The sequence below is a fragment of the Argentina silus genome (assembly GCF_951799395.1).
Source record: "Argentina silus genome assembly, chromosome: 12".
NCBI classification, from domain to species: Eukaryota; Metazoa; Chordata; class Actinopteri; order Argentiniformes; family Argentinidae; genus Argentina; species Argentina silus.
Window position 1 is genome coordinate 883,577 of NC_139666.1, and position 17,500 is coordinate 901,076.

The 17,500-nt window shown below is 50.7% G+C and overlaps 1 protein-coding gene across 2 annotated transcripts in view; it reads right to left on the reverse strand.

Annotated features, from left to right (window-relative positions):
- als2a (alsin Rho guanine nucleotide exchange factor ALS2 a) overlaps positions 1 to 17,500 on the reverse strand; it is a 24,229-nt gene that overhangs the window by 5,553 nt on the left and 1,176 nt on the right. For both annotated transcript variants that reach the window (XR_014554541.1, XM_083681979.1), the window contains exons 3-27: positions 17,224 to 17,372; positions 15,776 to 17,104; positions 15,282 to 15,453; positions 14,770 to 14,866; positions 14,449 to 14,526; positions 14,131 to 14,325; positions 13,736 to 13,907; positions 12,664 to 12,853; positions 12,008 to 12,073; positions 11,669 to 11,831; positions 11,071 to 11,202; positions 10,374 to 10,502; positions 7,721 to 7,791; positions 7,543 to 7,609; positions 7,083 to 7,258; positions 6,759 to 6,824; positions 6,373 to 6,495; positions 4,598 to 4,762; positions 3,386 to 3,497; positions 2,777 to 2,854; positions 2,513 to 2,649; positions 2,082 to 2,252; positions 1,785 to 1,902; positions 731 to 888; positions 1 to 99 (exon numbers count right to left, since the gene is read on the reverse strand). The exon at positions 1 to 99 is cut by the window's left edge and continues 15 nt beyond it. Coding sequence is in view for 1 of the 2 variants with exons in the window: in XM_083681979.1 (XP_083538105.1) it covers positions 1 to 99; positions 731 to 888; positions 1,785 to 1,902; positions 2,082 to 2,252; positions 2,513 to 2,649; positions 2,777 to 2,854; positions 3,386 to 3,497; positions 4,598 to 4,762; positions 6,373 to 6,495; positions 6,759 to 6,824; positions 7,083 to 7,258; positions 7,543 to 7,609; positions 7,721 to 7,791; positions 10,374 to 10,502; positions 11,071 to 11,202; positions 11,669 to 11,831; positions 12,008 to 12,073; positions 12,664 to 12,853; positions 13,736 to 13,907; positions 14,131 to 14,325; positions 14,449 to 14,526; positions 14,770 to 14,866; positions 15,282 to 15,453; positions 15,776 to 17,104; positions 17,224 to 17,372 (4,413 nt within the window). In the remaining variant the exon portion in view is untranslated. The remainder of the gene's footprint in view (positions 100 to 730; positions 889 to 1,784; positions 1,903 to 2,081; positions 2,253 to 2,512; positions 2,650 to 2,776; positions 2,855 to 3,385; positions 3,498 to 4,597; positions 4,763 to 6,372; positions 6,496 to 6,758; positions 6,825 to 7,082; positions 7,259 to 7,542; positions 7,610 to 7,720; positions 7,792 to 10,373; positions 10,503 to 11,070; positions 11,203 to 11,668; positions 11,832 to 12,007; positions 12,074 to 12,663; positions 12,854 to 13,735; positions 13,908 to 14,130; positions 14,326 to 14,448; positions 14,527 to 14,769; positions 14,867 to 15,281; positions 15,454 to 15,775; positions 17,105 to 17,223; positions 17,373 to 17,500) is intronic.

Genomic DNA, 17,500 nt, shown 5'->3' on the forward strand with positions numbered 1-17,500 from the left:
TCTCCCCTGTGGAGGGAGACTGGGGAGTCTCCCTCCCTGGAGTCAGGGCAGAACTCAGGGAGACACTCTCCCTCCTCAGGAAGGTCAGGGAACAGGAACCTGGACCCAAGGAGAAGGACACCCTGTCAGTCAGGCGCTGTGGGAGCCCGATACATAGGCATCTGTTTATCTACATTATTATTGTTGTTTTTATTACTGTTACAGTTTTTATTAGCTTATTATCTTTGTTACATTCTATTGTTGATGATGTAGATGAAGGTTCCTGTGACCTTCCAGGCCTGTCCAGTACCTGACCTGGTCTGTCCAGTACCAGACCTGGTCTGTCCAGTACCTGACCTGGTCTGTCCAGTACCTGACCTGGTCTGTCCAGTACCAGACCAGGTCTGTCCAGTACCTGACCTGGTCTGTCCAGTACCTGACCTGGTCTGTCCAGTACCTGACCAGGCCTGTCCAGTACCTGACCTGGTCTGTCCAGTACCTGACCTGGTCTGTCCAGTACCTGACCAGGTCTGTCCAGTACCTGACCTGGTCTGTCCAGTACCTGACCAGGCCCGTCCAGTACCTGACCTGGTCTGTCCAGTATCTGACTAGGTCAGTCCAGTACTTGACCTGGTCTGTCCAGTACCTGACCTGGTCTGTCCAGTACCTGACTAGGTCAGTCCAGTACTTGACCAGGTCTGTCCAGTACCTGACCTGGTCTGTCCAGTACCTGACCTGGTCTGTCCAGTACCTGACTAGCTTGAAGATGCGTCTGAGGTAAGACTTGATCTCCTCCACAGCCTGCTGGAGCAGCCGTCGGCTGGAGCCCACCCCCACGTAGGTCATACGGTACACCGTCACCAGGGTCTCCAACAGCCAGCCCAGAGGGTGCAGGGGGGTGTCACAGGCCTGGGGGGGCAGGAGCAGGAGCAGGGGAGAGAGGAGGAGAGGAGGATGGGGGAGAGAGAGGGAGATGGAGAGGGGTGTTAAGAGATGGACCGTAAAACTTCTCTGAAACTCCAAGAAACGCCTGTCCCCAACAGCAGCTGGCCCGGGTCACCAATGGCATTGAAGTAAATAAGCGCCTTATAAAAGCCACGTCAAAATGAAACATCTTAAGGTATGTATTCTCTGTTGATGCCTCTCAAAACCCAACCCCGGGTCGCTACGGTAACCATGAAGGCCTGTGTGGATCCACCGGGTCGCTACGGTAACCATGAAGGCCTGTGTGGATCCACCCGGGAACATGCTGGCTAACGGGGCTCTGGTAAAGCTAGGTCGACCAATCCTCTGCTTAGTGGAACAAAAATGATTACAGGAACAATCAGGGAAGACATACAGCAAGGTTTGGAAGAGGAAGGTGTCTCCCCCCACCCAGGCAAGGCGCTGCACAATGAAAGACGAAAGGAAGTTGCTCAGCTGACCCCCCCTCTTACAACCAAACACACCACACAGATTGGCGCCTGGAACGTCCGAACAATGTGCCAAGCTGGTAAAGCTTCTCAGATGGCAGCTGAAAGGAAACAGTCCCATCTTTCGCTAATAGGGCTCAGTGAAACAAGATGGACCCAAGCAGGAAAACACAACTTTCAAGTGGAGAAACAACAATATACTCAGGTCACGATCAAGACAACGCCCCACACACAGAAGGAGGAGGAATCATCTATCTAACAGTCAGTTTCAAAACACCACCGGGAGGTCCACCCCCTGTGAAGGACCACCGGGAGGTCCACCCTGCGGTGTGAAGGTCCACCCTGCGGTGTGAAGGTCCACCCTGTGGTGTGAAAGGTGTGTGTGTGTCTCACCTTGATGAGGTAACGGCGGATGTTTTCGTAGGTGGCGGCGGTGACCGGTCCTGCATGCTGGGGGATGACCTCCAGCTTCTCCAGCATCCGACTCTGGCTACGACTCAGAAGCACTGGGCTGAACACACACACACACACACTTCATTATAGCAGAAATGTTTAACGGTGTGTGTGTGTGTGTGTGTGTGTTTGTGTATGTGTGTGTGTGTGTGTGTGCGCGTGTGTTTGTGTGTGTGTGTGTGTGTGTGTCTGTCCGCATATGTGTGTGTGTGTCCATGTTCAGATGAGGTTGTTCACCTGTCTCTGCGTCCGGTGGTGATAGTCACAGCGATGTTCTCCCAGGCCTTCCTGCTCTCCCCCCGGCCTGGCGCCCCCCGGCCTGGCGCCCCACAGCCCAGCCTGCTCCAGCACTCATCAAACACAGCCTTCCACTTCTGCCCCGGGGGCACAGCCAGACCACCCACCACACTGTACACACACACACACACACACACACGCACACACACACACGCACACACACACACGCACACACACACACACACGCACGCACACACCAACACACACACACCAACACACACACACCCACCCACCCACACGCACGCACACACGCACACACACACACACACACACACACACACACCACAAACTCATATTACTTAAGTTTGCTTAGAGAAAACAGTCATTTCCAAAGTCAACTAGTAAAGTAAAGGTAAGCAGTGGACCCTTACAGCACCCAGGCTCTGTCTTTCTTTTCTGGCTCGTAAAGGTCGAGCTTCTGGTAGGTACCAACTATCTTCAGGCCCGTAGCCCACTCTCCAACGAACGAGCCCTCTATGTAGTCCCCGTTAGGCATGGACAGAGTCCCCTGAGGAACAGATGAACAACAGACACGCGAGATGAGACATGGGTTTTCTTCTACACTATATTATATTCCCACTCTATTAGTTTAGACTTCATATGTTGTGAGACTTCATTTCCCAGCATCACCCTACCTTCCCATTAGGCATCCAGTCTTCTGAAAACTCGCCCTCGAAGGCGGTGTCGTCCTCTGACACCAGGAGGCCAGCGCCCTGGCAGACAGATAGACAGAGAGAGACAGACAGACAGACAGACAGACAGACAGACAGACAGACAGACAGAGAGAGAGAGAGGTGAGACTCCTCCTTTAAGACCCTTCATTAGATTCACTTTTATTTATTCATATAGCCCCTTTTTAAAACAGTCTTACAAAGCGCTTTACAAATAGATAAAACAGAAACAGATATCCAAACAACACAAATATAAGTAGAAACAGTAAAACACATCACAGCATCAGTTAAAGACTAGTCCATAGAAATGAGCTTCAAGAGATTTAAAAGAAAACACAGATCTTGCTAGCCTAATATCCTCAGGCAGGTCCTTCCAGAGTCCAGGGGTCCTAATGGCAAAGACACGGTCATCTTTTGTCTTCAGTCTAGACTCTGGAACAGCCAGAAGGGCCTAACCTTAACCTTAACCCTAACCCTGCCTGAGGATCTTAGGCTGCGTTGAGGCTCGTAGGGGATGAACAGGTCAGACATATCGTCCAGTATGATGAACACAGAGGGAGATTGATAACTGACTGTCATCTTGTTGTTGCTGAAGGCTCCTTCATAGTAGAGGCCGAACTGTGTGATAACCACGCCGTTGCCATGGCGTTGGTCGTCCACCCACATGCCCATGTACTTCTCCCCTCTGAGACACACACACACACACACACACACACACACACACACACACACATCACCCAGGGTCAACGAGAGACAAGACAACCTACTACCACAGTCGTCCCAGATGCGTACGCTGTTGTGTGTGTAGGCAGTCCCACACTTGTATATATATTTTTTTTCAGTTTTTATTTTATTTTATATAATTTCATGTCAACGATTAATCTAACATTTTCAAGCTAAAACACAATGACCCTTTTCACATTACTGAACCGAGCTGAGCTGAGCTGTGCTAGCCTGGGTACACATCCACCATAGGGACTGAAGCAGAGCTGAGCTGAGCTGTGCTAGCCTGGGTACACATCCACCATAGGGACTGAAGCAGTGCTGAGCTGAGCTGTGCTAGCCTGGGTACACATCCACCATAGGGACTGAAGCAGTGCTGAGCTGAGCTGTGCTAGCCTGGGTACACATCCACCATAGGGACTGAAGCAGAGCTGAGCTGAGCTGTGCTAGCCTGGGTACACATCCACCATAGGGACTGAAGCAGTGCTGAGCTGAGCTGTGCTAGCCTGGGTACACATCCACCATAGGGACTGAAGCAGAGCTGAGCTGAGCTGTGCTAGCCTGGGTACACATCCACCATAGGGACTGAAGCAGAGCTGAGCTGAGCTGTGCTAGCCTGGGTACACATCCACCATAGGGACTGAAGCAGTGCTGAGCTGAGCTGTGCTAGCCTGGGTACACATCCACCATAGGGACTGAAGCAGAGCTGAGCTGAGCTGTGCTAGCCTGGGTACACATCCACCATAGGGACTGAAACAGTGCTGGAGCTGAGCTGAGCTAGCCTGGGTACACATCCACCATAGGGACTGAAGCAGAGCTGAGCTGAGCTGAGCTAGCCTGGGTACACATCCACCATAGGGACTGAAACAGTGCTGGAGTCGACAATGTGAAAGAAGACTGTGGTCCTCTGGGGCTCAGTGGGTAGAGCACAGTGCTAACAACGCTAAGGTTGTGGGTTTGATTCCCGCTGGGACCATCTACACTGAAACATGTATGGCTAGATGGTGTGTATATATATATATATATATATATATGAAGCCCCGGGAACACTGAGTATCGTACCTCGTGATGTCATCAAAGACGCCATAACCCGTCCTCTTGTCCTGCACCCATTGGCCCACGAACACGCTGGAGGAGGAGCGGTTGAGGCGGCCGCTGCTGAGCATGCCGTGGCCGTGGCGGAGGTTCTCATGGAAGGAGCCCTCGTAGACCTCTCCCGTGGCGTAGCTGGGGGGGGGACACGTCAGGGTACTGGTCACGTAGCAGGCCATGCTGTTGTTAAAGGGCTACTTCACCTCATATTCATTATCTCCACCATAGTCAGACTCTCCATTTAAATAGAGAGTCTGACCTCTCCTGTGGCATAGGTTGTGGGTTCGATTCCCGCTGGGACCATATATACTGAAACATGTATGTATGCACTCACTGCAATGTAAGTTGCCTTGGATAAACGTCAGCTAAATGGCGTATATCTGTAACAGGTGATGTTGTTCTTAAAGGAGTCTATATGTAACAGGCGGTGTTGTTCTTAAAGGGATCTATCTGTTGTTAAAGGGGTCTATCTGTAACACCTTCACCTCATACTAATGATCTCCAGCGTATTCAGACTCTCCGTTTAAACGACTCTGACGGCACACCTGTTGCTAAGCGATGTCGCTAAGTGGAGCCGGGAGGCGCTTAGCGACACGGATTCTCCAGAGGAAGTAGCGTTCATCACGGGCCGTGAGCTCCCAGCCGTGCAGGACACGTACTCTGGGAGGGGCGAGAAGAAGGAAGGCCCGCTGCCCCCCGACCCCCCGGTCACCACTGCCCCCCAACCACGGCCTGTTCTCTCGGCTACCATCTGGCAGACGAGTACGTGGACCCGGAACAACAGGTTCCAGGACAGCTGCCCCCTGCAGGCCAGAAGACTGCTCACCTGACGCCTGCCTGGTATTCTGACTGCATTGTTGCATTGTTGAGGAGTTGTTGTTGCCCTGAGCAACCGTCTCCGGCTGCTGTGTTCTGTGTGCTGTGTCTGTGTTCTGTGTTCTGTGTTCTGTGTGCTGTGTTCTGTGTGCTGTGTTCTGTGTTCTGTGTTCTGTGTTCTGTGTGCTGTGTGCTGTGTGCTGTGTTCTTTGCTCTGTGTGCTGTGTTCTGTGTTCTTTGCTCTGTGTGCTGTGTTCTGTGTTCTTTGCTCTGTGTGCTGTGTGCTGTGTTCTGTGTTCTGTGTGCTGTGTTCTGTGTTCTGTGTGCTGTGTTCTGTGTTCTTTGCTCTGTGTGCTGTGTTCTGTGTTCTTTGCTCTGTGTGCTGTGTTCTGTGTTCTTTGCTCTGTGTTCTGTGTTCTGTGTGCTTTGCTCTGTGTGCTGTGTGCTGTGTTCTGTGTTCTGTGTTCTTTGCTCTGTGTGCTGTGTTCTGTGTTCTGTGTTCTGTGTGCTGTGTTCTGTGTGCTGTGTGCTGTGTTCTGTGTTCTTTGCTCTGTGTTCTGTATTCTGTGTGCTGTGTTCTGTGTTCTGTGTGCTGTGTTCTTTGCTCTGTGTGCTGTGTTCTGTGTTCTGTGTTCTGTGTTCTGTGTTCTGTGTGCTGTGTTCTGTGTTCTGTGTTCTGTGTACACGACAAATAAACCTGGATTTGATTCGGATCGAGACGAGTGCTTCAAATGGAGGCGGGGATTTCTTGCTGACAACTTGCGTCCCCACTTTTTTACTTTAACCTTTAACCCCCAGAATCTCAATCGAGAGACATGGGCGCATCCTGTATGTATGGTGCTGGAGGTCATGAATATGAGGGAGGGGGGGGGCGAGTTGGTGAAGTGTCCCTTTAAATAAACAATCCCTCGTTCGACACGCCCACTGACCGGTAGGTCCCGAACCCGTGGATCTTGCCCTCCCTCCAGTGGCCATGGTAACGGTCACTCCTGTTGACCAGCTTGTTGGGAGGCTTGTTGAGAAGGTGCGGAGGCATGGTGCAGTCTCCAAAGCTGCAGGAAACACACACACACACACACACACACACACACACACACACACATGCCGTATATCTATATGTACTTCACCATAGTAACAAACTGACCCGGACATTAAATAAATCATGCTGATGATGTTAGATAAACATCTCAAATAGCAGGGTGGAGGAGGTCCATCAACGTCCCATTACCCACAGAGAAGGCTTCTGGCCACGGCTGTGATGCCTGTTATCTACACTGCTTAAATAAATAACTAGTATCAAAAGATAACGACCTACCCGTCCTCCAGTCCGTTCTTAAAGGTCCCGGTGTAAGTCCTCCCCTCAGGCCACTTCATGGTCCCCCTGTCAAAAGGAATGTGATGTCTTTTACTGAGCGTGTTTTAGGTGGCAGAAAGCTTACTCCTGTGGAAAGAGACAATATGAAAAGTATCTAGTCTTATCTTTCAAAACCCAGAAGAAGAAATCTGGTGTGTCAGAGAAACGGCCGTGAAAAGGAGTCACCTGGTATTGGTGTGTCACCTGGTATTGGTGTGTCACCTGGTATTGGTGTGTCACCTGGTGTACGTGTGTTTTCAACCACCGTGTGTGTCTGTGACTCACCTGCCATTGGGCTTGGCTGCCTGCCAGCGTCCTGCATAGGTGGCGTCCTTCAGACGGACGTCCTTGCAGAAGGTGTAGGAGGCGGTCCGGGACGCGGCAGGGACCCCCCCGCTCCCCCCCCCCTCCCCGCTCAACACCTGCTCCACCGCCTGGTTCAGGGCACGCAGCCACTTGGCCTGTAGGGGGCAGAGCAAATCAAATCAAATGTTAATGGTCATTTACACAATATACAGGATACAGGATATACAGAAATACACATACACACACACACACAGCAGGTACTGTTGATGAAGGTAGAGTGATGGTGAAGTGGGGTTGGGGTTGGGGTTGTAGTAGCAGGCTAGACCAGGCTAGGCCAGGCTAGACCAGGCTAGGCTAGACCAGGCTAGACCAGGCTAAACCAGGCTAGGCCAGGCTAGGCCAGGCTAGACCAGGCTAGACCAGGCTAGACCTTTCCTACCTTTTCCAGTGGCGAAGAGGCTAGCAGAATGAAGCTCTCCTCAGGAGATGTCACCTTGATGCCATACCTGGGGGGTGAGTATGCATCAGAAGGGCTGTGTAATAGTAATATCTGTAATAGCGTCAATATGAATATGTCACAGTGTCGTGATTGACAGATGGGTGAGTGGTAGACTCACAGGCCGCTGGTCTCCTCAGTGATAGGCTCCACCCACAGAGTGGCCAGGGGGTAGACATGGTGGGAGGAGAACTGGGGGGGAGACAGAGATGATAATGTCATCAGGATGTTGATTTTGATCGTTTTTTACCCTGGTGACACAACTTCGAGAAGTCATAGGCTGTGTTGTGAGAAACGTTGTGAAACTCCTGTACTCTTCATTTTCTATCAGGCTTCTCTGTTTTTGCTTCACTGCTGAAAATCAGTATGGAGTCTGTTCCCCTTCTGAAAACGCACGTGTGGTCAGAGGCTGATCAAGAGAAAAGACAAGAGAGGGGAAGTCCAGTCACACCCAGTATCATTTCCTGCTATCATTTCCAAGAATTACGATTCAGTATTGAATTCGTACACTACTGAAGTTACAGCCCAAAACTAGGGAGCTAGATTCTATGAAAGGCTAGGAGATTGTATGTGTATGTGTGTGTGTGTGTGTGTGTGTGTGTGTGTGTGCACGCATGCGTGTTGTCTGTCTGGGGGCGGGGGCGGGGGGAGGGGGTATTTGATAGCAGAGTAGAAGAGAAAGTTCCATTGTAACAGATGGGAGAAAGTTGTACCAAACCAAAGATAAAACACGTTCATGACAGTTTATCTGTCGTAGGATCAAAGGGAATGAAATAAAGCATCAAAGCGATACGAAAGAGAATAAACTCCCTAAAACAGGAACCCAGACTGCAGAACAGAGGGGCCCGTGGGGAGCTCAACAGAGCGCGCACACACACCACAAGAGAAACACAACCGTCATCAAAGCCAGAACAGAGAGAGAGAAGGTCAACGATCAGCTGTTCATTTAACCCCCGACACAGAGCACCAGTCAGACAAGTCAATGATGAACACTTACAGGCAATTTGACCTCGTATCAACACAATACCTCAACACCTCAAAACCTCAACACCTCAACACCTCAACACCTCAACACCTCAAAACCTCAAAACCTCAACACCTCAACACCTCAAAACCTCAATACCTCAATACCTCAATACCTCACCCAAGCCTCAAAAGCCTAACTGACTACAACACACTCAATCTGCATTACCCAGCGACACACAGGTCATAATGAGATAACCTCAACACCTCCTGCCCACACTGAGGGGCACAGTGGTGGAGGGGCACAGTGGTGGAGGAGGGGCACAGTGGTGGAGGAGCACAGTGGTGGAGGAGGGGCACAGTGGTGGAGGAGGGGCACAGTGGTGGAGGAGGGGCACAGTGGTGGAGGAGCACAGTGGTGGAGGGGCACAGTGGTGGAGGAGGGGCACAGTGGTGGAGGGGCACCGTGGTGGCGGTTTCGACAAGGTCACAGCAGTCAAAGAGGAAGTCGTTGTGAGGAAGCTTTGATGGGGCCGTCCGCTGAGTAAACACATCAGGTCATTACTCAAACATTGTTCCACGGTCCACCACGCCCAGGAAAGGCAACAAGGAACAGGTCTTGGCTTAGGAGGCTTGAGAGGCTTAGTTCATTAGCTCGTAAAATTATGATAGGAATGTGTGGATGATGAATTCATTCCAACGCCTTATGTAAGTGCCTTAACTCTCAAAGGACTAGTGATTACTGCCTTGATTATGTGTGACGTGAGACATAATCTGTGGTTATGCAGAGCTGGAGGAGGAGTGGGTATTTGATAGAGCAGAGCTGGAGGAGGAGTGGGTATTTGGTCGAGCAGAGCTGGAGGAGGAGTGGGTATTTGATAGAGCAGAGCTGGAGGAGGAGTGGGTATTTGATAGAGCAGAGCTGGAGGAGGAGTGGGTATTTGATAGAGCAGAGCTGGAGGAGGAGTGGGTATTTGGTCGAGCAGAGCTGGAGGAGGAGTGGGTATTTGATAGAGCAGAGCTGGAGGAGGAGTGGGTATTTGATAGAGCAGAGCTGGAGGAGGAGTGGGTATTTGGTAGAGCAGAGCTGGAGGAGGAGTGGGTATTTGATAGAGCAGAGCTGGAGGAGGAGTGGGTATTTGATAGAGCAGAGCTGGAGGAGGAGTGGGTATTTGATAGAGCAGAGCTGGAGGAGGAGTGGGTATTTGATAGAGCAGAGCTGGAGGAGGAGTGGGTATTTGGTCGAGCAGAGCTGGAGGAGGAGTGGGTATTTGGTCGAGCAGAGCGGTGATTGTTTTGTTTGCGTATGTTTCTCAAACAAAGGTTTCAATTGAATGGGAAAACAGCAACCCAAGCCAAGCCTGGAAAACAAAGGAAGACACAGTGCAGGAGCCAGTTGCACCCTGGGAGAAGAGCTGCAGTGTGTACTGTATGTAGCGGATGGCTAAGCAAGCATGACGCACACTTACAAAGCTCTTTGAGGGGATGGTGCCCTGAGAGAACAAATGCAAACAACAGGGATCTTCATGTATGGCACCATGTGGTCCCAAGGTACCGTAGGCTTAGAAAGAATCAATTCTCTAATGGTTGTTTCAGTGGCTGATATCTAAGTCAGGGGTGGAAGCGTCCTGAAAGCTTTGTAGCACTTACAACCTCTTGAATGCCTTTCATGACCTTCCACACACTATAGTTTACTGGGATATTTAATCTAATTATTATTAGTATCGTTACTTTCCCCTGAAAGCTTTAATGAAATGAACCCCTGGCTGTAGAATGAGGAGCTGTGGTTCCCACAGGTACAGCAGGCTCACCTGCGCATGGATTAGAGAGTCGTTGAACAGGATGAACCAGTTGACGGAGAACCGGCCTGCGTTCTGGAGGGTGAGCGCCTTGTTGCTGCTCTCACAGACCAGGCGGCGGTGTGGCTGGCGGAGGGAATCCTAGGAATGGAGGACAGAGGGTCAGACCTGGGTCAGACAGAGGATCAGACCTGGGTCAGATAGAGGATCAGACCTGGGTCAGATCTGGATCAGATCTGGGTCAGACAGAGGATCAGACAGAGGGTCAGACAGAGGGTCAGACAGAGGGTCAGACCTGGGTCAGACAGAGGGTCAGACGTGGGTCAGATACATGTGTCAAATACGTTAACATGCATCTGGCTTGATTTTGTTTGCCTGGTGCAATGGAACCAATGGAATAGTCCCAAATAGTACAAACTAACAGAGTCCTGAACTCTGAGCTAAAACAAGTTTGCCTCAAATACTTTCAAGGATGTATGTGCAGTATGTGACCTAGATCAGAGAGGGTAAAGAATGAACCGAAACAAAACACTGGATCTTTGAGAAACAAAAGCATTTGGCAAAATGCAACCTATAGACGGTATACCTTACTGGATACAAGACAAATCCTTGACAGCTCATCAACCGTTTATTGATTGAAGTATTGATTAAGTATTGATACCAAAACATGTACAAGTCTATGGTGCTGTACTGTAACATGAAACCTCACGGTGGTCTTTCCGGAGGACGTCTTCCAGAACTGGTTTGTAGCCTCCGCCTCCTTGTTCTTCTTCCACAGCTGGGAGGACAAGGCTTCGTACCTGCCGCACGCCCCCTGCAGCTTCTGGTACTCTACCGTGCTCTACGAGGACAACATCCTATTTAGTATTTATCCTTTAATTAACCCGTGATTAATTAAAGTCACGTTGAGATTTTCATCTGGCCAAGAAGGCAGCGTCCACAGTGCTAGAGAGACCACACTGTCTGGAACAGGATCTCAACTGCTTGATAAAAAACGCATCAAATAACTGAAAGGAGCTGTGGCCTGGAACATACCTGGAACATACCTGGAACATACCTGGAACATTCACACCTGGAACATTCACAGCTATAACATTCACACCTGGTCACACCTGTGACATTCACACCTGGTCACACCTGTAACATTCACACCTCAAATGTCACCGTTGTCCAGCAAAAGCAAGAATGTGGCAGTAACAAGGAAGAAAGCTTCCACGAGTTTTGAACTTGGATATTTGAAGGTGATTTGAACTTCAAAGAGTTGTAAACCTGTCAAAAATGTGTACACAATGATTAATTGTACGTACCACATCAAAACAGGTGGCCAGTTTGAGAAGACGTCTGCTGTACTCTTGCAGGTGATGCATGGGCATGCAGAAGAGTGTAAGAAGCAGGTCGTTCAGGGGGACTTTGTCTTCACTGGAATCCAACTGTTGTCGCAACAACTCCAGCTTCTTCCCAAAACATGCCCTGAACGGCAGAAGAAGGAGGCACTACTTCAGACGTGCGTGAAGGTACCTGATCGTCATAACTGGTCATAACTGGAAAAAGATTCCTGATTACAATATCTGGGAGGAGCTCAACACAACTGTTTCATAAGGACACAATGAAGATTAGAAACAAATATCCAAAAATAAACAGCTTACACAGAGGGCTTCATGAGCGCCTGGAAGCCCCCCATCACCAGGAAGTCTCCAACTGAGCCACAGTACCTGCAGAGACGGGCCGGAGGAGAAACAGACGTCAAACAGTCGCCCCGCTTTTCCACTTGTTCTGACCGAGCGCCGAACTGGCCAACACACACGTCCGTCTCCTCAGACACCCGACGTCAACCAGCTACGCTACGCAACAGCTAGCAACTGGACAGCGCAGGTGGTGGGGGGGTCGTTTGGTGGGGGGGTATCTGAACTTGAGGAGTGAGTTTTACCATCTCAACTCAGTTACAAAGGCTGTGTGAGTCAGATGTTAAAGGTTGTGGAGATGCCTTCTAACATGCCGAGAGGCTTGGCATACATGAAACAATACGAAAGACCAAACTAGCAAGATCAGTATTCTCTTTTAAATCTCTTCTTAACATTTTTACAGACGAGCCTTTAACTGATGCTGCCCTTATTCTTTTTAATGTGTTTTACTGTTTCTACTTATATTTTAGTTTTTATTTGCATATATGTTTTATTATATTTGTAAAGCACTTTCTAACATTGTTTTAAAAAGGTGCTATAGAAATAATTTGTATTTGTATTATTATTATTATTATTATTAATAATAAAAACCAGAAGCTCTGTAGTGGCTGTGTACTTGCTCTTTATAGGTGTCCAGGAAGATGCCAGCGTGGTTGAGCAGGACCAGGCCTGCGGGGTCGCGGCGGCGGTGCAGGAAGGCGGTGAGGGAGACGGTGTGCTGCCCTGTGAGGCGCTGCAGGCGGGCGAAGCTCCCTGCCAGGGTCCTGAAGAGCAGGCTTGACCCCTGACCCCGGAGGGCACACACACGCTCTACAGCAAGGAACACGCATAGTCACACACAGCTAAGATACACACACAGACACACACAGCTAAGATACACACACAGACACACACATCTAAGATACACACACATAGACACACACAGCTAAGATACACACACAGACACACACATCTAAGATACACACACAGACACACACAGCTAAGATACACACACAGCCAAGATACACACACAGCTAAGATACACACACAGCTAAAATACACACACAGACACACACAGCTAAGATACACACACAGACACACACATCTAAGATACACACACAGACACACACAGCTAAGATACACACACAGACACACACAGCTAAGATACACACACAGCCAAGATACACACACAGCCAAGATACACACAGCTATGATACACACACAGCTATGATACACACAGACACACACAGCTAAGATACACACAGCTAAAATACACACACAGCTAAGATACACACACAGACACACACAGCTAAGATACACACACAGACACACACAGCTAAGATACACACACAGACACACACAGCTAAGATACACACACATAGACACACACAGCTAATCACAGTATGTTGTTGTTGAAAATAATGGCCTTTCCTCTTCCATTGGGGCCTAGTCATTGCTACAGCAGAAAACACATCCATCAGATGGACGCAAAACATCAGTGATGAACTCAATACCGTCCAACGCAATATGAAAAACACGAAACAAAGCAAACCAATAACATTAAATCATCTAATATTATCTAAGCCAGTATCCAAACACAGTCACAGTGTGTTTGTTAGTGTGTGTTAGAGTGTGTGTTAGTGTGTGTTAGAGTGTGTGTGTGTCTCTCTCTCTGGTCATCGGGTCCCAGACCCTCAAACCCCGGCCTCTCACCTCGGTTGAGCAGAGGCCTCAGGACCCGCCTCCGTACACCACTCAGCCTGCAGGAGAACTTCCTCTCCGCCCTGGCCAGCCCGTGGACGGCTGAGACGAAGCCCGCCACCTTCAGGTCTGCCAGGGCCAAGCAGCTCCGCCCCCCGCCACTCACACTGCTCACGTACCCCATCTGACCAATCAGGAGGAGGAGACCCGTCAAAACACAAACACTGTCATACGTGACACTTTTAAACGGCAGGCATACCTCTTATCGGTTTTTCCTGGTAGAGACCCGATCACTGCCATATCAATGATCGCAATAGTACACATACTCAGGTGTGTTATTACAACCCCAGATGTGTTATTACACTCTCTGACGTGTGGGTAAATCTATGTGGTTGTGCTGTACTCACATTCATACAGAAGTGCAGCAGGACAGGTCTGAGGGTGTAAGTGTCTGTATACGGGTCTGTTTGTGGCGGTGAGCTGCTCTCCGCGACCTGCTGACCGCTATAGCAGAGGACAGGCTGGAAGCAGTCCCCGTCCGCCAGGAACACGCTGTGACTCTGGCCCGCCGCCAGGTCCCACACACGCATCCCCTCAGACATCTACGGAGCCCCACATGAGACAAACAGAATAGTGACACATATATGGGAGCCAATAAACGGACGGCAGGCATGACCACAATGAGAATGAAGCGGGATTGTACCCCCCCCCCCAGGGCTGCGTACCTTGGCCTGCTGGGGCACGGTGGTTGGACTACTCATATGACCCAGCTGGCCAGACTCGTTGCTGCCCCAGGAGAACACCTAGGACAGACACACAGTTACGTCATACTGCAGCAAGCTGGAGGCAATCAGCCTGTCTCTCAATTCAGATGATAGGAATGCAAAAACACTAAAGAAGTCAAGTTAAGTGAGTGTGTACGCATGCGTGTGTGTGTGTGTGTGTGTGTGTGTGTGTGTGTGTGTGTGTGTGTGTTACCTGGGACCCAGCAGTGAGACATAGACAGAGGGTGTGTGTGTGTGTGTGTGTGTGTGTGTGTGTGTTACCTGGGACCCAGCAGTGAGGGCCAGTGAGTGATGTCCTCCTGCTGCAACCTTCACCACCTCTTCTCCATTCAGACTCTTTATACACAGCGGCTGAAGCCTGGGGACAGGACACACACACACACACACGCACGCACACACACACACACACACACAAACACACAAACCTCAGACACGAACCTCAGACCAAGAGACTGCTCACAAATCTATCAATATCATCACCATGTAACAGTGGCCTTATTCTGGACCATCAGGATGTGATCAGAACATCAGAACAACTTAAGGGAACCAGGAAAGAGGGGATATTGATTTAATTATTGATTATTCATTTGATTACTGATTATTGATTTGACGTAAGGTACCTTTTTTTGTTTGTTAAATGTTAAGGTACATTTCAATGGCGAATAAATGTCAGATGGTGTCAGAACCACAGCAATCATTGATTAATCCTGATCAATCAGGACAGATCTCCACCCTGGTGCCATGTAAGGCTGGGGGAGAGACTCCAACCAGACCTGGGCAGGTCGTCTCCATGGCCCAGCTGGCCCTCCTGGCCCCGGCCCCAGCTCCACACCTCCGTGGCCAGAGAAGGCAGCACCTCCTCAGCCTCCCTCACACCCCTGGAGGCCGTCCTGGTCACATGGTGAGCTCTGGAGGGGTCGCTTTCCCGGGGCAGCTGAGGAGATCCTGAAAAAAAAAAAGTGAAAGTAGTTTCAGTTTCCTAGAAAACGGCAGACGCCGCATTGATTTACTGCAAAGCATTTCAGGTTATTTCTCAATATGTTGCATTATTCTATACGTCTGTGATATGACTCAGAAGAGAGGCTCATGACATCAACAGAAACTGCAGGCAAGCAGAAAGTATCGTACTGTAAAGTAGGTCACCCAGACAGACCACACACACACACAGCACCAGACAAAAGGCCACAAATGTCCACAGTATACATGCCATCGAATACAAAGAAACATGGTCCCCTCCTGCTAACGCAGCGGCCTACCGCATTCCTACCGTCGGAGAGCTGTCCAGGCAGCGAGTGTCTCCTCCCAGGACCCTTCTCCTCGTCTTGGACAATGTCAGTCAGGCTGGAGGACTTCTTGCCCTGCAAGGACTCCTCCACACACAGATGCACACCCTCCTGAGTGTCCCCGCCAGCCACCTCCAGCCCAGACACACACACCACATGTTCTACCATAGGTATGGCGTTGGCATGGTCCTCCGGCAGCTGATCTGAGAGCGTAGATTCACCGCTGTCGTCTGTAAGCTGGGACGGAGGCGGCGTTGTGACGATAGAAGGTTGATTCCGGTCAGGGTTGTTGAGGGTTAAGGACCTCTGACGGGTAAGGGCGTGCGAGCCCTCTGTAGAAGCGTTGTCGTTCTGCTCAGTCGTGGAGATGTCAGACTTCCTCTTGAGGTAGTCCTTCAGTTCCTGCTCATCGGGGTACGGCGATGGTTTGGTTCTCCTGACCACCTGGGAGAGAGCCGCAGTGCCGTCTGTCTGAGTTACGGGGTCTTGCCCGTCAGGCTCTTCTGGGTGACCTTCTGGGTCCGTTCCTCCGGAGCCTGGGTCAGTAAGGGGGCTTCCAGCAGGGCGGAGGTCGTACGGGCCCACAGTAAGGTACGAGTCTGGGTTGGAGTTCAGGCTGGAGCTGGGACTGGTAGGCAGCGAGAGCGGGCTAGATCTGAGTCTATGGGCTGGGGACATCTCACTCAAACATCTCCTTGGTTTGGCATCTGCCAGCTCCACCCCTAGGGGGCAGTAGTGGGTGTTGGAGATAATGACGTGGTCCTCCTTGTCAGTCATGGACAAGAGCGGCTTGTTACACTGGACACACTTGTTGGCGGTGTCCTGGGGGGGCAAGCTCTGCACCAGGGCCAGGCTGTGGGACCCTCCACACGCCACCTGGACCACCTGCCTCCCAGCCAGATGCTCCACCCTCTGCGGCGTCCACACAGGGAAGACGTGGGTGACCAGGCCCAGCTGGCAGCCGCTGCCCCAGGCCCACACCTCACGGTGGTCTGACAGTGCCAGGGTGTGCTGCCCACCACACGCCAACTCCCGGACCCGGATCACCCGTGGTGGGGTGCTCTCGGGGTCCACCACGCTGACAGGAGAAGGTTCTGGTACCAGGCCTCTCTCGAGGAGTCCACACTGACCCGAGGAGTTCTCCCCCCACATGTACACGGCCCCGTCCTCTGTGACGGCTCCACAGTGGAAGCTGCCTGCCGCTACAGACACCGCACCCCGCCCGCTGAGCTCTGGCTCCAGGACGGGCTCTGCTGGAGGGATCCTCAGACCCTGTTTCCATGGCAGGTCTCCAAAGCTGTACACCAGCCCACCTGGTGGTGGGGGGGGGGGGGGAGAGATGATGGTGAAGGGCCAGTTCTCAATGATGATGAAAATAAGAAATCTTGGAAGGCATGGATTCTGCATACTGTACATCCCTGTGAAGACTCACCTTCTGCCAACAGGAGGCCATGGCAGGTGCCCAGGGCAGCCTGCAGCACAGGCCGGGACAGGAGGACCCGCTCAGGTGTGACTCGGCCACAGTAGCCCCTCCAGAGGTGCACCTGCCCTCGCTCTCTGGAGCACTCCTCCTCATCAGTGCTGAGGGACATTATCATGTTAGAAATGTGTTCAATTGATAACGTCAGAACTTTAGGACATTATCCTGCAGTTGTTATGTGATCAGGTGAGTAAACACCTTGTTGATAAATAATGATAATAATAATAAT